Raw genomic sequence first — 24,159 nt, 5'->3', positions numbered from 1 at the left:
GGGAAGCTATGTTGTTGTTTGGAACAAGGACAGAGGATCTACTGCTCAAGCTCTGGAAAGAACATTGAAAGGCTCTGTATTTTAGTATTTTGATAGAATTGCTCTGTGCATCCATTAGGTCTGCTTAAAAAAAAAAAGTAGCAAAACAAAACAAGTGGGCTGGGGTTGTGGCTCAGTGGTAGAGCACGTGCCTCTCATGTGTGAGGCACTGGGTTCAATCCTCAACACCACATAAAAAATAAATTAATTAACAAACAAACAAAGTTATTTAAAAAAAATAATAATAAGATTCTCCCTTAAAACCAGATACTGTATCCCAATGAAGCCTTCCTGAATCAAAAATACTACCAAAAACAATGTTAAATATTGACATTTCCTGGTAGATCAAATGTCACCCTCTTCTTTGTCTTCTCTTTAAAGTTATTTCTAAGAGGCTATTTTTGTTTTCAGAACAAGAAGCTTTTTTTTTACTTTTTAAAACCACTTTGCTTATTTAATAATTCCCCCTAATTCATCATAGTTCGAAACAAATACTTTAAGCCATTTTAAGCTGTGATTTCAATTAGACTTGTTTCCATGTGAGGTTGGTAAGTCCCAGTGGTATGCAGTGAAGCTCTTAAACCAGAGAAGTGGCATTTATGGATGGTGTGATATTTTAAAATGCCGCCAACTTGAAGGCACGTGCTCTCCCACTTCTGCTCTCCAGCCGAGCTGACCTGGGACCGGGAGTGTTAGTGCTAGCAGGAGCCTCCAAGAGCATGGGCAGACGCCTGTCCTGTGCCTGGCTTGGGAACAGATAAACAAAAGCTCTTTTTCTCTCTCCTGCAGAATCCCAACCCAGGATTATTTGCCGTCAAGCGCCCTCTGACCTATGCAGAGACGCTGATAGATTACCACCTCTGCCCCCACCCCAAGTACATGTTCACCAACGAGTGCCACAAGGGGTCCAGCATTCCTCTCACCCAAAAGCAGTTTCTCCATCACACGGTAAGGCCATCCCCCAGCTCCCTGGCAGAGCTGGCCTTGGGCTGTGGGGAGGGGCAGGGCACAAGGATGGAGGGACACCACTGAAATTAGAAAAAATTAGGCTCAGAGCCACAGCTGCAGAGCAAGAATGGTAACGACGGCCCTCATCGGCCAGCCCTAAAGGGACACGGGCGGAGACTCGGCCCCACTCTGGTCCCGTCCATACTCACTTCTTGGGTTACCTGCTTCCCCCTTTTTTCAACATCCTCACGTTTCCCCCTTAAAGGCCATGCATGTTCACTCACTTGAATTTCAGCCTTGTGAAATGGTCACATGGTTGGCATAAGCCCATGGTCTGACCTCTTCTTGCTTTTGCCCCTACAAGTGTAGAAACATCAGGACAGACAAGGCACAGTAAAGAAGGGGCTCCAAAGAGTTCCTTCTACCGCAGTGACCAACCTGACCTGAATATCCAGAGACACCTCTTCGTAATTACCCTCAGGCCCCTCAAACTCAACAAATCCCTAACTTGGGTCATTATCTCTGACTTCCACCCACCACACTCTGAAGTGCCTAGCCCTCACTTGCATGTGTGGGGTGGGGGAATAGAGGGGAGTAATCAGGGATTGAACCCATGCAGCTTTACCCCTGAGCTACGTCCCAGTCCTTTTTCATTTTTTATTTTGAGATAGGGTCTCACTAGGTTGCCAAGGCTGGCCTCCAAATTATGATCCTCCTGCCTCAGCCTTCCAAGTGTCTGGGATTATAGGAGAACACCATCATGCCCATTTCCCACTTGCCTTTTTGTTCTATGGAATGTGCACAGAATTCAGGGGGTCCTTAATCCCTCCCTCTTGCTCATTCCCCTATCCAACCAGCCTGCCTCTTACATGACCTGCCACTCTCCCCCTAGCTTCCCCTATGGCTCACCACTGCTGTGGTCAGGCCTCCATAAAAATCTTTTGATACAGATCTGATCATGTCAGTTCCTGCGTGAACACGAGGGTTCTATTACCTGTGTGAGCAGTTCCACACTCATTAGCTAGGCCCACGAGGCCCATGGTGACCACCGGCCTCTCCTGGTGTGCCTTGCCCCCTCCCCATCCCATGCCTTGCACTCAGCTGAGCTGATGGTCTCCTGACAGCACTTGGCACTTCACCAACACATTTGCACACACAGTTTCCCTGTTTGTCTTACCATCTGGAAAACGACCCATCCTCTTTGAATGGGGCATTAGTATTGCATCCATAATCCTCAAAGGCAATCGTAAGGCCACATCTGCCCCCCATCGCAAGGACATGTTGCTTGTATGGCTAAGGAAGCAGGAGCAGGTGCACTTCTGTGTTGCCCCTTTCGCTTTTACAGTCACAAAAGCAATTGTCTTTTTTGCTTCGGCAAAATTCAGTCATGTTTAACAAAATGATAAATTTGCAGCTAAAATTTTTCAGACTGAAAATAGCTGAATGAAATGAAGTCCTTCTAGACTCCACCCCCCAACCAGTTCCCTACCATGCTCTACCCCTGAGCCAACTTTCATTGCAGGACATTATTCCTGGAATCATGCACTGGAAGAGGTTCCAGTCCCTGACGCTCTCATCCTTGCCCGAAACCTCTAAGATGGAGACCACCCAGAGGTAAGCCACAGCTCATCTGTCTCCTGGGAAGATGTCTGCCACAGACCACAGAGGCTGAGACCCCCAGAAGTTAAATACCAACAATATGTCAAGTCGTACTTTTAAAGCACGAGGGAGGGCTTACTGATCCAAGAGCTATGAACACATGTAACTGATTTTCATATTTTGAAATTATCCGAGACACACTTTTTTAAAAAGTGATGTCCTAGGTGGCCCATTGGCAAGACCAACAATCTAGATAATTCTGCTAAAATACTCATGGTCAATTTTTAAAGTTTTTAACTGGTCAAGATCACCTTCCGCACCCTCCACATCCAATTCTAAAGAATTCACTTCTTGCCCAGCCTGTGCTCATGGGAGTCCCACACTATCCTCAGACAGACACAGCTCAGCTCCATACACAGCCTGGCGCTCGGACACAGTCAGAACTGGTAGGTGAGAATATTGTTGGCCGATGAAAGAAGAAAATCAAGGTAGTCAAATTTCTGCCAATTTGCTTATTTAATATCTCTTCAAAATCCTAAGACATCAAACAAATAGACCGAAACCTTTTCTTTAGACTCCATCTGGTCAGCAGCTCACTCCTGAGCCCTTGAACTTGAGTCTTAGTTCACTGTCCTTCTAAATGTAACTAAATGAATTATTGGTAAGCAAATGTGCCTAGTGTCCCACAATGATCATCAGCTGTCACCTTCTGTTCAAATCTTCTGATTCAGAAGGAGGCCCACCCAAGGTGGCAAAGCCCCAAGAGTATCCAGGAAAGCTAACCCCTGCCATGACCAGAGAGGTGCCACTGACCAAGGTCAACAGAGGCTCTTTATAACCCCCCATCCAGCTCCTACCAGTGCTCCTACCAGTATGTCCAGCTCCTCTGACTCAGAAATATGGAGAGCCCCACAGGACCTCTGGGAGCTGGGGGACCTCACATGTCTTCTGGGTACCTTTCTGAGCCTCGACCTCTTGTCAGAAAGATAAAGAGGAGGCTGAACTTGTGAGGGTCCTTCTCAGGTCCTTCTCAACCTTGACATCCTATTTTTAGTAGGACTAAGAATGCTCACTGCTATGATTTGAACATGGTTTGTCTCCTCCAAAACTCGTGTTGGAGTTTAATCCTTATTGTGAGGTATTAAGAAGCTAGAAACCTCCCCCTAGAGGTGGAGCCTTTGGAAAGCAATTAAGATTAGATAAGGGGCAGGGGAGGTGGCACATGCCTGTAATCCCAGCAGCTTAGGAGGCTGAAGCAGGAGGATGGTGAGTTCAAAGCCAGCCTCAGCAAAAGTGAGGCCCTAAGCAACTCTGTAAGACCCTGTCTCTAAATAAAATAAAATAGGGCTGGGGATGTAGCTCAGTGGTCAAGTGCCCCTGAGTCCAATCTCCAGTATCCCGTCCCCAAAAAAAGATTAGGTAAGGGGTAAGCCTTCATGATTGAATTCTGAGGGTTTTATAAAAAGAGGGACAGAGGTCAGAGGACACAGGCCTGCACTCCCTGTCTCACCATGTGATGCCTGGCCCATCCCTGGACTCTTCCAGCAAGAAGACCACTACCAGATATAGTCCCTCGACCTTGGACCAGAACTGTGAGCCAAATAATCCTTTTTTCTTCATGACTTATCCAGTCTGTGGTATTTTGTTGTTAGCAACAGAAAATGGACAAATGCTCACCCAAAAAAGCAGCTACCCAAGTCCACTGTCCATCCACCTGCCTCTCTCCAGGGATTGGAGAAGATTGTTGGAATCGTTGAACCCCTAGGACTTAATTTGACCTCTTCCTTCATTGCCAGCAGCAGAGTCTCCCTGAGTTACAGCTGATGCAGCTGAACTTCCAGGGGGCTTCTCCATGTGCTATGCTTTGGATTATTCCTCTGGGGCTTCTCCACTATTTGCCTTATTTCACAAGATAAACAAAAAGCCTGGGGCACTGGATTCAGGACAGGAGCCCAAACATGCCACTTCCTTTCCTGTCACACCTCATTCAACCTGTTGCCATCTCAAAATGAATCCAGCATCTTTCTTGTTTATTTTAACATACTTTTAAAAATCTAGATCTTCTAGAATCAGGGGAAACGGTGGCCGTGTAGAAAGAAGGAAAGCCTTGGTGTCAGAGAGACCACCAGCCTCTGTTACTTGTGGGCCAGGTCACTAGCTCTCTGTAGCTGGGTGAGTCACCTCTTCACTGACGCCCTTTATTTCCTCACCTGTGAGGCAGGGACAAGTGAGGAAATTAAAGGCTGGTCTTGTCCTCTCAGAGCTGTTTCAAAGACTGAAATAAAATGATCTTGATGATCCTATGAAGCGATCCAGCATGCTGCCCAGCGCACTTTGGTAACCCTTCTCTTCTACCTTCCAAATTGTCCAATCACTCTGTGGCCACCAGATGGTGCCATCAACACCTCAGCACACACACTTTGCTGGGGGACCAGGACGCATTAAAATGATACACATTGTGGGGCTGGGCGGCACAAGTCTGTCCTCCCAGTAATTTGGGATGCTGAGATAGAAGGTTCTCAAGTTCAAGACCAGCCTCAGCAACTTATTGAGGCCATAAGCAACTTAGTGAGACCCTGTCTCAAAATAAAAATATAAAAAGGGCTGGTGCCCTGGGTTCAGTCCCTAGTACTGAAAAATAATAAATGAATAAATAGGCCCTTGTAGGAGGGAGGGGATGGGTGTAAGTCAGTGGTAGAGCACTTGGCTAGCATGCTAAGGCCCTGGGTTCAATCTGCAGCACAAAATAAAGAAATAAATAAAATTAACCCACACGGTAATCAGTAAGGCAAACAGAGCTCTGTCTGGGATTCTGTCATGAGACTGAATAAGCAAAATGAGGAGTGATGGGAAGGGGACTGCCTGACTCCCACCCACGCTCAGACACACAGGTCCCGAGAATTAAGAGAAAACATCCCTCTTCTTACTAATTTTTTTATTATTATTTCCAAAGCAATGTCCTTGGAAAAAATCCTGAGGCTGTCAGTGTGCAGTGGCCATGGACTTGAGCAAGCATGAATTAAACATGAATTCTACATGAATTAAAGAAAACTCTCCACCATGACTTGTTACTTTCAGCTTCTGTGCCCAAATGCTCTGTTGGGCCAGTTTGTTTTAAAATAAGCTGCAATTGAATAACAGTTCAAAATCAAGAGCAGATTCTATATTTCCTTATCATGGATTCCCACTGGATTTATTTCTAAATGTAGTTTCAAAACAGTAATAGTAATTCCTTTTTTTTTTTTAAGTTCTGTTTTAATCCATTCAGGTGGCTATAACAAAATACCATAGGCTGGGTAGGTTGTAAACAACAGAAATTTATTTCTCACAGTTCTGGAGCCTGGAAAGTCGAGGATCTGGCACTGGCAGACATGATGTCTGGTGAGGGCTTGTTTCCTCATTTGTAGTTGGTGCTTTCTCGCTGTGTGCTCACGGGAACAGAGGAGCAGGGCAGCCCTCCTGGACTTCTCTTCCAAGGGCACTAATCCCATTTATGAGGGGTGCACTCTCACGACCTGACCACCTCCCAGAGTCTCCATCTCAAAATACCGTCGCATGAGGAGTTAGGTTTCAGCAGATGATTTTGGGGAGGACACAAACATTCAGTCTACACTCCATAGACATCTATTAACGAGTTTTCAACTTTGCGGACATTTTTCTTGAATAAATTACCTTCTAGTAGTATGAGGTTTTCCTTGTATCTTTTGACTCTGAGATTTATCTGCATCTTGTTAAATACAGTTGCTTAACATTTGTTTATTCCAAGTCATTTTTGTATCCATATAAATCAGAGCAGCTCATAAATTTCTGTACTTTTTAGTAAATTCAGAGAGAATCTGTCAAGTCTCTGTGGACTTCCTCAAACTCTGAGAAGTGAGCAGCAATCAAAGAATTTTTCTCATCCAGAAGGTCCCAGACTTGCAGATTTTATAGAGCAGTGAAATGTTCAGAAAAATTTTGGGAACTGAGTTAGCATTATCAGAGATTTACTTTGTCAAGTAAGGACACTAGGGTTGGGGATGTGGCTCAAGCGGTAGCGCGCTCCCCTGGCATGCGTGCGGTCCGGGTTCGATCCTCAGCACCACATACAAACAAAGATGTTGTGTCCACCGAAAACTAAAAAATAAATATTAAAATTCTCTCTCTCTCTCTCTCTTTAAAAAAAAAAAAAGTAAGGACACTAAAGTAAAACAATACAAAACAAATGAGAACATCCAACCATTTCAAATGCAAAATAGGGCAGGGGATGTGCCTCAGTGGGCGAGTACCCCTGAGTTCAATCCCTGGAAGCTCCCCACCCCCCCAAAAAAGAACATAATGATTGGAGAATTTACAAATTGGACTCATTTTGTTTCATGAAAATCTCTTGGTTGTTGTCATCACCTTGCCCCAAACCAATCTGGTCTCTGCGAAGTGGTCCAGCTCCCTCTTTTCAGTCCCTCTTCTCAGCAGGACTCCCCTCTGACTACACATGTGTTTAAAAGTTTTGATGGAATTTTCAGTGAGGACCTGGATTCTTTGTCATGAAGTCAGTAAACAGGGTTAATCTCAGGTGGTGGGGCCCAGGGTCTTTTTAGAGGGGAATGAAATTAAAGACAAAAATCTGAGTGATAGTTGTGCACATTGCTATTAGAGTATGCTTGTATCTTGGCCTCGTGTGCAAAGCCAGAGGAGAGGTATACAGACACATACTTTACATACACCCAAGGACACACCTACATACAAATACACATACATACACACATTTTAGAAATCATGAATGCACACCAAACCCTACAATTCCAGTCAATATCCAAGCATTATTACTTGCTTTCCATTTTCTTTCACTGTGAAAACCCTGCCCTGGCACATTTACTCACTCACTCAACTTCACAATATATCCAATAGTTTCAGAACTGACTCATCCATGAACACCTTCATGAACAAGCATAATAAACAGAGCACAGATTCATTGGCAGTTCTTCCCCTACCCTCATCCCACCCAAGACTGGGGGTATGTGGGTGTGGTCACACACTGGAGAAGTCACCTCTTCTTTCCATACTGTATCAGTTCTTTCTTTCTCTTTTCCCTCCCTTCCCCACTCTGCTCCCTCCCTCTCTCTTCCTCTCTCTCACCCTTTTCTTTGTCTTTCTTTCCCTCTGTTGTGATTATGAATTACTTGTTTCAGTTTGCTTTCAGTTTTTTTTTTAATTTTCCTTTCTCGTTGACTTGATTTTATGTTTTCAATAAGTAGAACATCGCCGTGTCTTCCAAACTCAAAACTGCACAAAAAGGCATCCTGGGAAGCGTCCCTCCCTCCCTCCTCCCTCCAGCCCATCCCTGCCCAGGGGAGGGAACCAACTTGGTCCTCTGCCTCCCCTTTCCTGTTTCTCTTTGTGGTGTTAAGCATTCCAAGTGTATGCATTTTTCTTATTTTCTCTTCTCATGTGAACTGTGGCCCTTTAGGTAGGCTCTTCTGCATTCGCTTTCTTCACTCCTAGAAACCACAGCATATCAGTTCACAGATACCTTTCCCACCTTCCCTCTATAAAAACCACAGCACCATAATGTTTTTTCAGCCATTCTCCTTACTTGACAGTCAGGTGCATTTTTTTTTTTTTGGTTTTATGTGATTTATTTAATGTATATTAAGCAACACTTAACTACAGAACCCTAAAGAGAGAAATAGAAGAAGATCTTAGAAGATGGAAAAATATACCCTGTTCATGGATAGGCAGAACTAACATCATCAAAATGGCGATATTACCAAAAGTTCTCTATAGGTTTAATGCAATGCCAATCAAAATCCCAATGGCATTTCTTGTAGAAATAGAGAAAGCAATCATGAAATTCATATGGAAAAATAAAAGACCCAGAACAGGAAAAAAAACTCTAAGCAGGAAGTGTGAATCAGGCGGTATAGCGATACCAGACTTCAAACTATACTACAGAGCAATAGTAACAAAAACAGCATGGTACTGGTACCAAAACAGGCGGGTGGACCAATGGTACAGAATAGAGGACACAGAAACCAATCCACAAAACTACAACTATCTTATATTTGATAAAGGGGCTAAAAGCATGCAATGGAGGAAGGATAGCATCTTCAACAAATGGTGCTGGGAAAACTGGAAATCCATATGCAACAAAATGAAACTGAATCCCTTTCTCTCACCATGCACAAAAGTGAATTCAAAATGGATCAAGGAGCTTGATATCAAATCAGAGACACGCCGTCTGATAGAAGAAAAAGTTGGCTACGATCTACAGTCGGTGGGGTCGGGCTCCAAATTCCTCAATAGGACACCCATGGCACAAGAGTTAATAACTAGATAGTTTTTTAATACTCTAGTTGGACACAGTATCTTTATTTATTTATTTATTTTTACGTGGCCCACATCCTCGTATGTACTAGGCAAGTGCTCTACCGCTGAGCCACAACCCCAGCTCATAAATAACATTTTTTTTTTTTTTTTTGGTGCTGGGGATTGAACCCAGGGCCTTGCGCATACAAGGCAAGCACTCTACCAGCTGAGCTCTATCCCCAGCCCCTGCATTTTTACACAGGGGCAAAACAAGGGTGAGAGTCTGCTCCCAAAGGCATGTGCATTCACAAAGGAGCCTCAGATTCACCCGTTTTCTGCTCCTGCTCCTCTGCCTGACCTTCAGCCCGCAGCTTTTCCCAGGCTGGGAGGAGGTCCCTTTCTTTCCACGTGTGTCCACGTACCACTCTTTGCTCTTTTTCATGACACAGAACTCTTTCAGGCTTCTGGAAATTTCTTCCACCAAAATTGTTGAAAAACGTGTATCCACTCCTGTCCTTCCCCTGTTCTCTTTGCTGTTGTGTGATCCGATTTTATTCCTTCAATATTATTTAAAAGGTTTTTAAGGAAAAATTTGAGACCACCCAAAAAGCAAGTACTCATTCCACCATCTTGAATCAGAAATCTGCTGCCAACATTTAAATAACGACATATTTTCTCCCCCTATCTCAAAATTATTTTAATGTCCTCAATACTCAGGAAATTTTATATAAACCCCTACAGTTATAATGCCAAACAGTACGTGATGGGGTGGTAAGGAAGGTTTGAAATTGGACAGAATGACCAAGGAAGACTATGAAGGTGGGCAAAATGGCAAGAACAAAAAGTAGGTCCTCTACCTACCCTTCCCTGCCCCACCCAGGAAATTCTCTCAATGAGCCTTGCCCACGCCAAGCAGGCGCTCCACCACTGAGCCCTCCCCAGCCCCTCTGTGAGACTGACCTCACACTCCAGGAGACACCTGATGGCAGCCTTCTCCAGGGTGTGACCAGGGCCTCTCAGCTGCCTCTGTCTTTTCCAGAAGCATTGGGGGAGGGGTGCTCCAGAGGGAGGGAGGGCAGAAGAGCAGAAGGCCCACGAGGGGTAAAATTGAGATGCTGTAGGAAATCACATAAAGACCCCCAAACTGCTAATGTGATCATTTATCCTGGGCTGCGTGTGTGTTTTTCTTCTACAGCTATGACTCCTACAATCCGGTTATACTTCCTATCAACACTCCTGCCCCTCTTGAGGACTTACCGGAAGAAGACAGACTGGAAACTATTGAGCGGTACTGATTTTCTTTTTCTTTTTTTCTTTTTCTTTTTTTCTGCATTTAATCTCTAATGTGTTTTCCAAAAAATATGCAAGGTGCTGTGAGGGATTTCAGAAGAGCACACAGCCCTTGAGCTTGCAATTTAAACGAGCAGATGAGGCCAATGTCCAGCCATACCACCACCTAAAAGAGATCCCAACTTGCGCTGGAGGATAGACAGACGAGGTGTAAAACATGCTGGTAGCTGGCTGCTCCATCCGGGAGCACAGGGAAGGGAGAGCAGAGATGGTGCTGATGGGCTGGGGAGGCTGCCGTGGTCCTGCGGTCTCGGTTACTCCGTGAAATACGGGTAGGATTTGGAGAGGCATGAAGAATAAGCCCAGAAGCAAGATGCTTACACTTGATTTTACTGATCAGCAGCCAGCAGCCAGTGAAAATATGCCCTTGAGTCTCCTGATAACAGACCCAAGAATGGGAAATCTGAGCCAAGCAGAGCACGTGTGCTTGTCTCAGAGCAGCTGCTCATCATGAACACCTCAGAGCACACATGTCCCCAGCTGAACCGCTTGCCAGTGCCCCATTTGCAGATGCCTCTAGATTGCAGTCACTGCTTTCTCCTTTTTAAAAAATGCTTAGCTCTTGATACATCACTACATAACTTCAGGGAGAAATGATAAATTTCATATGTTTTAGCAAGTACTTTCTATCAGGCAGGGATAAAATCCATTTAAGTTTTCTAGTTTAATTAACCAACAAAGCATAAAGTTTTAGCCATACTCATCTATATTAGTTCATTTTCTGTTACTATAACAAAATACCCATGGCAAGTTAACTTTATAAAGAAAAGAGGGTTATTTAACTTCCAATTCTAGGAGTTCAAAGGCAAGGCACCAGCTCTCTCTGGTGAGGACCTCATGGAAGATGGCATCACAATGGTGGAAATACATGGGACAGCCTTTCGGGGCTCGGGCTCACTTTCAATAACTCACTTTCATGAGAACTAACTCAAGAGTCCCTGAAGAACTATCTTACTGCCTTCTGAGGGAATACCTCAATAAATTCACAACCTAAAACTGAGACACCTCCTCACATGTCACCACACTGGGGACCAAGCTTCCATCATGAAAGCCATTTGAGTGCAAACCACATCCAAACCTTAGAAACATCTTTATTAAAATTAAATTCTATCACAATCTAGAGCATTTGAGACATTGTATATCATAGCAGTGAAGGTATAGGCTATGGGAGCTGGGGATATAGCTCAGTTGGTAGAGTGCTTGCCTTGCATGCACAAGGCCCTGGGTTCAAACCCCAGCATCACAAAAAGAAAAAAAAAGGAGAAAGGTGTAGGCTGTGGGCTCAAGGCCCCCACTCTGCCACTCACTCTGAGTACACCTTGGGCAGGTGACCTCACCTCGGTGCCTCAGTAGCCTTGTCTTTTTTTTTTTCCTTTTGGTTTTTAATACCCTTGCAGGTGGCAGAAAGGAGCACTTGGATGTGTGGCTGTATCTGTGATGGCAGTATTAGGGTCGGGCGCAAGGAAGACCACTAGCCTTACATGACAAGATCATGACACATTAGGAAGACCCAGGGCCCCAAATCTCCTCCTTTGGTCTCTTATTTCCTGACCTTGTATGACTGAAGATCCACTCTCTGGCTCTGTCCCTATTAAAGCACAGATACCCCTGGGGGCGGGGGGGGGGGGCGGGGAGCCCTGGGGAGTCTCACCTGCACGTCCGCGTAAGTCCCTCAGAGCCTTTTTGAAGTTCAGACTTGAGGAACAGGGGCAGGAGAGATGGCGGAACTAGAGAACACCTAGTCCAGGAGGAGACCAAGGGAAATACGGGGTGAAAAGCTGAAGACACCCGCTGCCACCTTAGGCATTGTGACAAGACGCATGGTCCTGCAGGCTCTCATTCAACTAGAGCAAAGTGTCAGCATGAGGAGTCTGGTCCCTGGTCACTGTCCAGGCTAGTGTCCATCCTGGGCCACATGATGTGCCTGTGTTTGCTGCTCCTGGGTCAGTGACAGGCACATGGGCTCTGCACCAACCCCCCAGGGCCCACTTGTCAAATTCTGGGTCCTACTGGAAGGTGGTAGAGCCTCTGAGAGTTGGGGCTTAGTGGAAAGAAGTTAAGTCACTGGGCATGTGTCCCTGCAGGGGACTTGGGGACTCTGCTCCCTCCTGTCTCTTTTGCCTCCTGGCTGGCATGAAGTGAATAGGCTTCTTCTGCCACACACTCCCCACCAGGATGTCCTGTGCCACCGCAGGCCCCATGGCAGCAGGGCCAAGTGACCCTGGACCAAAACCTCTGAAACTGGGAGCTTCCATAAGCCTCTCTCCTTAGAAGCCGACTCTCTCAGGTGTCTCGATGCAGTGATGGAGGGCTAACACACCGGGATCACTGTGCCTTGAAGTGAGAAAGAGGAAGTGTTTTGAAGTATGACTTCATTCCTTCAATAAGACAGATGTCTTCATTTTTTTGTTTGAAATATATGAATAAATTTGTACTGGGCCTTATATGGATTGCTCATTTCACAAATGAAATCATTTAACACCTGTCACTTTTCAAAATATTATAGAAAGTCATTTATCAATCCATTTTTCTGCTTCTTTGGCATCTGCAAAAGTTCTTAGGTCTAGTCCAGTGGGGCAGAACACTTGTACAAATCAGGCAAAGCAGAGGTCTCACTCACAGAGAGGCAGCAAGAATAAACAGAAACTCAGGATTCAGGGTGAGCCAGCTGTGTTAGTTTTTCATCGCTGTGACCTAAAGACCTAACAAGAGCAACTCAGAGGAGGAAAAATTTATTTTGGGCTCACAGTTTTGGAGATTCAGTCTACGGTTGGACAACGCCATCGCTGTGGGCCAGAGGTGAGAAAGAGCATCAAGGCAGAAGGGTGTGGCCAAGGAAAATGGCCATGCAGCCAGGGAGCAGAGAGAGAGAAAGAAAAGGGTCTGGGAAAAAGATAGACCCTTCGGGGTCACACCACCCTAGTGACCTACTTCCTCCAACTTGTCCTACCTCCCAGGAGTCCATTCAGCTACCTGTGGGTTAGTTCACTGATGAGATCAGAGCACTCACTTCTGGAAAGCCTCACCTCTGAACCTGACTGCATTGGGGACCATGCTTTCAATGTGAGACTGGGTACTGGATTCCACATCCAAACTATAACTTCCACTCCTCAAGGTAGAAAGCGGCCCAGGCTGGAGGTAGCCACATGGACAAATACCCCCACATTGATACATTGCCACTGAGGGACCCTGAGAGTGTGATAGGGAATGCTCACTCCACTCTGCTGTTATGCCTGAGTGTCACATGGATGACTCAAGCATTGCTGAGAATACTGTTCTGAGAGGAACAAGGACACAGCCCAGTTCTGTACATTTCCTCCTGTCTCAAGATGTTGTAGTCTCAGTATTTTCTGTCCAAGAATTGCAAGCAGTGGTGTAGATCATAATCCAGAAGTACATACAGTCCCAAATGTCATTATCCCAAATGTTGAAATCTCAAACAATCAAAATCCCTAAAGTCGACACTCCTGAAAAAAAAAAAAAAAAAAAACAATCCTGAAAGATTAAAATCCCAAATGTTAAAATCCTGAAAGCTGGGGCTGGGGTTGTAGCTCAGCGTCAGAGCGCTTGCCTATCATGTGTGAGGCACTGGGTTCCATCCTTAGGACCACATAAAAATAAACAAATAAAATAAAGGCATGCTGTCCATCAACAAATACAAAAATTTGTTTAAAAAAATCCTGAAAGCTGACATCTTGAAAACCACAATTCCCATGAAAAAGAAGCTATGTAAAAAGGACAGAAAGCCAAATTCTGGAGAAGGGATTGGTCATGCAATAAAGCAACGACAAAAACTTGAGTTTAAAAATGCATCATTGGTCTGCATTGATATTCCTTCTACTGGTGAAATTCCAGAAACTTCTAATAAATTAAAATCACAATTGCCTGGAGAATTCAGTGATGTTACTCACTGGTTCAAAAATAATGATGTACATGGTGGGATAAGAAGGCAAGTTAGACAACAGCGCTGCTGTTTGATTGCTGGTATTATTTCCGCTGAATTTGTCGTCTGTACATGAGTGCATGCAGAATGGATTTCCACGTTGCCAAACAATGGGAAGATTTAATAGGGAATGCTCATGTCAGTATGAATTGAATCACAGAAGAATTTCAAAAAGAGTAGCGTGTAGGAAATGAATGTAAACATATTCTCTGAGGAGAGGCATAACCTAAAGAAAAACAAAGCAGCTATTCACTGCGAGGCAAAGCTTCGAAAGCTGGTTAATGACTGTGAAGGTCAGACAGCTGCCACACACTATCTCTGTGCAACTGCCCATCATCTGGCCCAGTCACACACTTCTTCACATGTCAATTTTCCTTTTTAGTTCTTTTGGGGAGAGGGTTAGTTTCTTTTCTTTTTTAGTTTTTCTCTTTTAACCCCACAATTTTTATTTATTCAGTCATTCATTTATGGTACCAAGGATTGAACCCAGGGCTGCTTAACCACTGAGCCACAACAAAAAGGGTTTTTTTATTTTTTATTTTGAGATAGGGTCTCGCTAAGTTGCTTAGAGCCTTGCTAAGTTGCTGAGGCTGGTTTTGAACTTGTGATCCTCCTGCCTCAGCCTTCTGAGCCTCTGGGATTACAGGTGTGCTCTACCACACCCAGCTGCTCCCACTATTTTAAATTATTAAAATGTTATTTTTTACATTTCCCTATGCTATGTATTTCATCTTCACATCATTTCCAATATGGAGGTATAAATTGTGCAGAGGCTTTCAGGGTCTGATTCATTTCATTTTTTTTTTTTCTTTTTACAATTTGAAACTTTTTTAAAAAAATATTTATTTTCTAGTTTTAGGTGGACACATATCTTTATTTTACATTTTTGTGGTGCTGAGAATTGAACCCAGTGCCTCACACATGCCAGGCCAGCACTCCACCACTGAGCCACAACCCCAGCCCCACAAATTTGAAATTTTTTGACATGAAAGTACATTATTCACAGTGTAGGCTTCATGTGTATGCATTGTGTATGTACTTCCTCCATAATTGGACAACTGCATTTGTGAAAGATAAAATTTCTTGAGAAGTTGGCTCTTTGGGCAACTGCATGTGCAGAGTGACCCATGATGGTTTTGATCAGTCTTATCCAAAAACTTGGGCATTTCAGATGACTGTAGTCCTAAAATTAGGTTAGCACAATTACCAATCACAGTGATGTGCATTTATACATTCCACCTTTTGACCTAGTTCTTACAAACACAATTTTTCTACTTCTGGCTCTTATACCCTTGTAACTGTCATTAGCATCCCTGAGTATTTTTTGCTTGCAAAAATATGTTTATCGGGGCTGGGATTGTGGCTCAGCGGTGGAGCACTCGCCTAGCATGGGCAGGACCTGGGTTCGATCCTCAGCACCACATAAAAATAAAGGCATTGTGTTGTGTCCATCTACACCTAAAAAAATAAATGTTTAAAAAAATATGTTTATCATTATTGCCCATTTTATAATGTAAAGTGGTCTATGAAGTATTTTGTCATATTGTATGTTTTTCAAATAGTATCTTTAAAAGAATATTTAAATTTTTTTGCAAAATTATATTTTTGATATTTTGATCTTTGGGATTTTAGACTTTGAGGATTTTGACCTTTAGGATTTCAACATCTGGGATTATGGCCCAAACCTTGCAAGCAGGACAGGAAAGATCTGGATCATCCAAGGCTGCGGGGGACCTACCTTCCTATAAGCACCCTTTCGATTTTCACTGCTTAGCTTCATTATTCAAAAATGTTTTCAGGGCTGGGATTGTGGCTCAGTGGTAGAGCGCTTGCCTAGCACGTGTGAGGCACTGGGTTCAATCCTCAGCACCAAATAAATAAATAAATAAAGTTATTATGTCAATCTACAACTAAAAATAAAATATTTTTTAAATGTTTTCAGTCTTTTTTTCAGAGATAATTATGTTTTTCCATATTGTATTGGTGCATTATAATAATACATAATAATGGAGTTAATCATTACATATTTGTCCATGCCCCCAGTATAACAATATAATTTGGTCAACCTAGATCTCCATTATTCCCCCTTTCTCTCCCACCCACCTCCCTCTGGTTCTTTCTTCTACTCTACTGCTCTCCCTTCTATTTTCATGAGAAATGGTTTCATTCTTAATAAATTCAAACTCTCATATTCTAAACTATATTACCACTTATGATGAAGCAAAGAAATCCTGATAACTCAAGGGTTGATAACCATTCATCACTGTCGTGGTTAGATTAGGGTCCCGGCCACTGCCAGCCTGTTCTGTGATCACAGGAAATGGTTTGGTACTTGCTAGGCAATAGTGTCCTTCACACAGTATGTACTCAAAAAATAACTACTTGTGGCATACCGTTTCAGTTCAGTTTTATACATAAATAATCAATTAGTGAAATTCTAAATAGCCGAGGCATATTTCCTGTTCTTCTAAGACCTGCCCACATGCTCCAGGCAGTACTTGAGCATCTAAGCCTGGAATCCTGATCTAAAAAGGAAGGTTGAAGTGGCTTCTAAACAAAGCCCCACATGGGGACATTCCTAGAGAGCACCACAGCTAAGGTAGGATGATGGTATGAGCTTGGTTCGGGTTCAGAAGAACAATCCTGACTGTCCAGCCCGCTAGGGAGACATCAGCAGGCTAAAGGACAGGCAGCCTTTCTCCATCCAGCTCTGATGTGCACACTATTGTGATTCAGTTTCCTCATCTTTAAGATGGAAATAATAATAGTACTTCATAGGGGGTTATCAGAATTACAGGAGATAATTGATGCTGTTTTGAGGAGAATAGTAATTAAAATAACTGGCATTTACTGAGCACAAAATCTCTAACAGGCAGTGCTTGGAGAGGAGTCTCATGAATTCCCCATGACGAGGTCTTATTATTATGCCCACCTTAGAGATGAGGAAACTGCTCTGGGAAGATAATGCCTGCCAAGCACAAACATAGTGATTCACGTATAGCAGCTGCTCAGTAAACATTAGCTTTTAGCAATGTGAGCTAGGACTTTTTTTTTTTTTTTTTTTTTCAGTTTTCTAGGGTATTCTCCTTAACAGAAAACTTCCCTGATTACCTGTGCTTCTGTATCACTGCTGGTGAAGGGTGCTGTTCGTAACCCCAAACTTTGAAGTCTTTGTTCATCTTTGAAGCATTTCGCTTTAACTGAATGTGGTGGAAAAGGTTCTTTGTCCATTCATTGCTTTTTTCTTCTGAAGTCACAGAGATGTTGAATCTTGAGGCTAAGTTCCTTGGCCTCCCCAGCAGTTAAGTACTACATTTGATGAGGTCTTTGCCGATGGGATATTGGCAGATGAGGTAAGAAACTTGGACAAAGTGTTTCTCCTCCACACTCTTCCTTCCCACTTTTTCCAGCTGAAATTCAAACGGCAAATAATCCAGCTTTAACCATCAAACCACATAGCTCTAGGCCACAGTTTGGCAAACGATAATTCATGGCCAAATCTGCCTGACACCTGTGCTTATCAAGTTTTACCAAAACAGCCACACCCATTCAGTTACTATTTATGATTCCTTTCGTGTTGCAATAGCAGAGTTAAGTAGTTATAACTGAGACAATGTGACCTGCAAAGTCTTTATAGAAAAAATGTGCCACTCTAGGGAAGGTTCTAGAAGATTAAACTAGATTCCTTGAATTTCTTTCCCCATGGACTATTTAAAATCTACCAAATATATTATGTCTGTGGGTGAAAATGCCACAATGAATCCTGCTTATATATATAATTATAATGCAGTAACTGAAATAATAATAACAACAACAACAGAAGAGAGACCAGTTGAGCAGAGCAAGTGGATCAGGTGGAGAAAAGAAGGGAGGGGAAGGGAAGGTGCTGAGAAAAGAGGCTGATCAAATTATGTCATGGGCATGCAAACATGGCATAATGAATCCCATATAATGCATAATTATAATTCACCAATGAATTTTTTAAAGGAACAAAAAGAAGAAATATATCATTTAATTTTAAAGCAATTGTGAATTTTACAGTTATCCTTTATGATTGATTTCTATTCTAATTCCATTGTGGTCAAAGAAAATAGTCTGAATGATTTCACTCGTTTTGTTTGTTTTTATTTTTATTTTTTTGTTGTTGTTGTTGTTAATGGGCCTTTATTTTTTATTTACTTATTTATATGCAGTACTGATTATTGATCTCAGTGCCTCACACACGCTAGGCAAGCACTCTACCACTGAGCTACAACCCCAGCCCTGAATGAATCAACTCTTTGAAGTTATTTAGGCTTTCTTTATGGTCTAAGATACAGTCCATTCTGGTAAATGGTCCATGTGCACTTGGAAAGAATATGAAACCTGTGACCCCATTTCTAAAAATTGCTTTTTATTCTCTGGTTATAAATAACTCTTCCCTACCATTGTTTGTTGGCAGAAAGCAATTTAGCAGCTTTATGCTTCGCCAAACATAGACTCATCAAAAGTAGATGTTTAGGACTAATGTTGAAAGAACAAGTAATGCCGAACTCCTCCATGAATACAACAGTTCATTCTATTTTATGTTAGGAAGGAAAATCAGTTCCCATAAACATCTTATTGCTTTTCAGCAAGCTCTTTGAACATAATATAGAAGTTACATTGACTCCAAGAATGATTGAAGCGGAATTCCCTCTGTTGGACATTAAGGACGCAAAGAAGAAGTAAGTGGTGGTTCTGGGGCCTTTGATCCAAGAGGTAGTCTGAGATCAAAACTCTCATGTTATCTAACTCTGAATATCTCAAGCTTTGAAAGAAACACATTTCCGTTGTTTCCTATACTTGAATGTCTATTTTATTTTATGCACCATTAGCCTCTTGAATTTGGTGAAGCAAGTGAAACTTTAGAAATTGAATCCAGTGTCATTTGCTTGTCATTTGGCTTCAGAGACACATTTGTTCATTATTAACAGCTGATGGAGTTTCGTTGAATATAAGGGAGTGTGCTCTAGGACAGACCAGACCTGAAGCTGAATCACAGCTCTATCATTTATGACATAGGAGATTTCAAGCCCAGCCACTTATCTTCTCTGGGCCTCAGTTTCCTCATCTGTAACATGCAAAAAAAAAACCACAATCCCTTGCACAGGGCGGTTGTGAGGATCGATTGAGATGCCAAATGTGAAAAACATTCTTTTTTTCACTTCTCTATCAGTGGACCAGGTAAACTAAAATCCTCCTTTTAAACACTGGTTTGGAAAAATATTTTTGTAATTGTAAATAATCACCTCGAATTCATAGGGGTTTATAAGTTTGAAATTCCACATATCCTTTTTTTAAAACTCTCTTATGTTTTAAACATATGTTTAAACATATGTTTCCACATAATCCCAAAACCAGATAATACAAAAAATATAATAACTATAATTCTACCACCCAGAAGTAATAACTTGCATAATTTGATTTATGGACTTCCAAATATATTATATATTAATAATATATTATAATATTAATAATATATTATATATATACAGTTTTAATAAAATTAAATAATATTATATAATTTTTCCTTATGTACTTTTATTTTACAATATATATAAACATATTTATAAATATAGATAGGCAGCATTATATTTCATTGAGTCGATGTACTATAATTTATTTTACTAACTCTACTAATGAATATGAAAACTCTTTTCAATGTTTTGCTGTTGTCAGTAGAGCTGCAACAAATACCCTGGTGTCATAATTCCTTGAAAACTTATCAGACTTTTTTTCTTTCAGATAAATTCCTAGAAACATAAATGCTAGATCAAGGTACATTCTAAGGTTTTAAATATAGATTACTTAGTTGCCATCCATACCTCCTACCAGCAGAGGTCAGGACTGCCTGCATCCAAGAGCCCTGGACAACATGGAATAGGATCTTTTGGGGGAAGGGTGGGGGATTGGTTTGTTTGGGGTTCTGTTGATATGACAGTGGTTTTTGTTTTGTTTTTTATTTTTCATCTTTATCAATGTGATAGATTTTTTTAATTTAAATTTTTTTTCTTTTTTGGGGGGATGGGAGGCTAGTACTAAGGATTGGGCTCAGGGGCACTCAACCACTGAGCCCTATTTTGTATTTCATTTAGAAACAGTGTCTCACTGAGTTGCTTAGAGCCTCGCTATTGCTGAGGCTGGCTTTGAATTTTTGATCCTCCTGCCTTAGCCTCATGAGCCACTGGGATTACAGGCATGCACTACCACCACACCTGGCTTAAATTTTAAATTTAATAAAAAGGCCATCTCTTTAATCTCCAGCACCATAAAAAAAAATGTCCATCTCATTGTTTTAATTTTAATTTCTTTGTTTTAAAGTTTTTTATGCTTATCAACTATTTTTTAATCAATTATTCTTGTTTATGACAAGCTTATTTTGCCCATTTTGCCTGTGTTTCTTTGTAATATTCCCCCACATATTAAGGACAATTACTCTTTCTTACATGAGCTGCAATTTTGTTTCCTTAGTTTGTCTTCTAACTTTATTTAGGGTGTTTTAGAAACTCTGGGTTTTCCAAAAGACATGCTCATATGTCTCAGAGCAGTATTCTCTGGGGTTTCTCTGGCTTGTTTGTGATAGTTTCAGACACCACAACAACCAGCATTTCTCAGAAAATAGATGGGCAGTTTGTAGTAAAAGAAAATTTAAGAAATAAAATTTCTAACAGTGAGCATCTATTTTGGTCAGTTAATTAACTCAATAAAATAATATCATAATATACTACACTGCACACACATACACACACACACACAAGAAAAAAAAAGCTCTTGTACCTGAACAAAGAGAGGCACTTTGCATTTTGTTTCAAGTAGGTGACTAAAGGTTTTTTTTGTTGTTGTTGTTGTTAAATATTTTTTTAATTTTCAATAGACCGCTATTTATTTTTTTTATTTATATGAGGTGCTGAGAATCGAACCCAGTGCCTCACTCATACTAGGCAAAGATTCTACCACTGAGCCACCACCCCAGCCCAACTAAAGGTTTTTAATAAAAAAAAAACTTTTCTTCTATTTCAAAAAGTACCCAATGTAGAATAACTTTGTCCATGGCCTAGGTAATAGTCAATACTTTTATATTGCTCTTTAATGTGGTTTTTCACCCTTTATACTTTAATATCAATTGATTATAAAAATGAGTAAATGAAGTAGGAGTTATTACTTTATTGTTAAACCAAAATACTGTATCATTTTTTCTTTTGTTTTTATTTTGGCTACTTTGCAAAAAAGTAACCCCAAAATAAACTCTGAACATTTTCTTGTTCATCAAATTCGCTTTTAATTTTCATTAAAATATTTATATATGTGCATTTTTACACATTTTCAGTAAACATTCCCAAATGTACTTTGAATTCACCTCTTTTGCAGTTAAAATTATTTATGTGCATGTCAAAATTGTCAACATGGTTGTCATTTTATTGGCTGTATAGTAGTCTAATAGGATGATATCCCATAGACTATTTTCCAAAGATTTTTTGGTCCTGAAGTTCTTTTTAACTCATATCAAGCATTATTCTGTGCTTGATTTTGTCTACTCTATCTTGCCCTATACATCTCCCTCACCTCCTCCAGCCTCAATCAACCAGAGCTTAGACAGATGGGACACAACAAAAAGAACACATAAATGATGTTTAATTTTCCCATCAAAACTGCTCTGCAGGATCAGGGGTGCAGCTCAGTGGCTGAGCACTTGTCTAACATGTACCAGGCCCTAGGTTCAATCCCCAGCACTGAAAAAAAAAAAAAAGCAAAACTAAAACAGAATAAACAATGTGCTGCTTTCATATTTATTTTCATGGAAGAATCACCTGTTCTCCCTTGACGGCTGGAATTACCTGAACAGATGGACATTTTCACTGGAAAATTGTCTTTTTTCCCCTCAAGACCCATTAAGGAGAATCATTGAATACTGTCCCGGAAACTGAGCAAGTGACTTTAGTTGCTGACACATCATTCAACACTGCTAAGATCATCACAATGTTACTCAATCATTAATATCTTTTAAAGGAGTCATGATCTCTACATTTTAGACATGATTCCTTAAAATGGTGCCAAATTCTTTTCTTTAATTGTGTGCATTAGGGAACATTTCAGTTCTCCAGTTTTAGAGATTTCTAGTTCTCCAAAAGTATAAGGCATTTGCCAGAGCATGACACATTGCTCTCTCTAGACAATGTCTCAGAATCATTTAATTTTATATGGGGTACCCCCATTTCCCAGGCAGATCATATAGCTGAGTTCACAATCTTTAGAGGGATACCTGTTCTTTCAACCAATACACTCAGCATGTCCTCCCACGTATCTGAATGGTGGGACACTCCACAACAGCCTTTCCACTGCATGTCCAGCTAAACCTTCACCTGTGGCCCAGCCCCCCCAAGAAGCAAGGCGGCCCCTAGGAAACCTAGATACTCCCCATTTCTCAGCCCTTTGTCTCAGACCCTATGATACCCCTTAACTGACAGCCTCTTTTTATCTCACATTGGGTTCAAGTTCTACCCAACAACCCTTGGCCAAACCCCCATCAACCTCTAGCACACCTTGAGCACCTGAACCACCTCATCAGGTGCATATCCACCTTTCTTCTTTCTTTACTGAGTCACATCCCCAGCCCTTTTTAGCATTTTTTTTTTTTTATTTTGAGACAGGGTCTCACTAAGTTGCTTAGGGCCTCACTGAGGATGGCTTTGAACTTGCAATCCTCCTGCCTCGGCCTCTCAAGCCACTGAAATTAAAAGTGTGGACCACCACACCCGGTCATAACCTACCTTTCTACAGCCGTTATCAGAGTCAGAAACATTATTTCTCTACTTTATTCATTAAGATGAATAAAAAAAAACACTAATGCTGACTGTGGATTTAGAAGATATCATACTAGGATCTCTGAATAATTTTTCATTTTACCTTTATAACAATGCTTGGAAACATAGGAATTACCATCTTGGGGAGGTGGAGACTGGACACCTAGGCAGGTGCCATGCTAGGAAACTGATGCAGCTGAGACTGGAAGCCAAGCCTGAATCACCTGCAAACTGAAGGTTCTCACTGGCTAGTAAATTATCGCCAAATATGACTTAAAATCTTTATGTGTTAAAACAAAAACGTCAACCTTCACTGGCATTGGTAGGTGATTTGCATGTTTTACAAAGTGCCTAACATGCCCTTATTGTGCTTTCTGATATCCAGAGAGGTGAAAGACCAGGCACAAGCAGCAGAGAAGGCAGGAGAAAAGGTCCTTGAGGAGATGAAGAATCTGCAGGCCAAAGCTCTCAATGCATACCTGATTCTAGAATAAAATCACCAGGAGGTCAGTTCCTCTTGTTTGCTCTCTGCAGATCACTGTGGTCCTTTGTGTCCACTTATGGTCTGACCATTTGGGGAAGTTCCTACAGAGAAAAAAAATTGACATGTAGATGTATATATGTTTAAATTATAATTTTTCTTTCTAAAAATAAAATGTTATTAGTATCATGGCAATTTCGAAGCTTCTTGGTGCAAGATTTAGTGCTGGAATGTTGGAACAGAGCCTTCTTGAGCAAGAGGTGAGCCCCGGTGCCAAGGGACCAAGAGCCAGGGGCTGACAACATTTTGAGGGAGTCTTTTGGAGGGGTGGGGGCAGGAGCCAGAGACAGGATAGATTTGGGAAGAAGGCTGCTCTCCCACCTCTGTACAGATTCAGCGTTGCTGACTTTGGCTTCGGGAGCCAGTCCCAGGAGGCATGGACTCTAGTCCCCCAATGGCAAGGGGAGAATGGACCTGGAGGGGTCACTTTGAGATGACTAGAGCTTGCAGACTGGTACGGGAACAATAGGAAAACATCCCTCTGGGGACTCCCTGGGACAAGAGATTGTTGCAAAGGGGCCCAGAATCCCAGCTGACATAGGTTGGTAAGAATAGGACTTTCTTTCCCTTGTGGCACCAAATAAGTAGGCAGGCACTGTGCCCCTGAGCCTGGCCTTTCAATAGTGTTTGTA

General features: G+C 41.9%; 1 protein-coding gene across 3 annotated transcripts in view; it reads left to right on the top strand.

Annotated features, from left to right (window-relative positions):
• Nucleotides 1-23,662, top strand: part of Cfap221 (cilia and flagella associated protein 221) — a 110,723-nt gene extending 87,061 nt beyond the window's left edge. For all 3 annotated transcript variants that reach the window (XM_046456860.2, XM_058583273.1, XM_058583274.1), the window contains 5 exons: nt 829-987; nt 2,510-2,601; nt 10,067-10,159; nt 18,778-18,870; nt 23,372-23,662. In XM_046456860.2, coding sequence (XP_046312816.1) covers nt 829-987; nt 2,510-2,601; nt 10,067-10,159; nt 18,778-18,870; nt 23,372-23,480 — 546 coding nt within the window. In that variant the 3' untranslated portion in view covers nt 23,481-23,662. The remainder of the gene's footprint in view (nt 1-828; nt 988-2,509; nt 2,602-10,066; nt 10,160-18,777; nt 18,871-23,371) is intronic.
• Nucleotides 23,663-24,159: the final 497 nt, after the last annotated feature.

Source organism: Marmota monax, unplaced genomic scaffold (genome assembly GCF_021218885.2).
Source record: "Marmota monax isolate L192 unplaced genomic scaffold, Marmota_monax_Labrador192_F-V1.1 WCK01_AAM20220418_F8-fsc00121, whole genome shotgun sequence".
In the NCBI taxonomy this organism is placed as follows: Eukaryota; Metazoa; Chordata; class Mammalia; order Rodentia; family Sciuridae; genus Marmota; species Marmota monax.
Note: the sequence above shows the minus strand (reverse complement) of the source record. Positions and strands in the feature narration are given on the sequence as shown.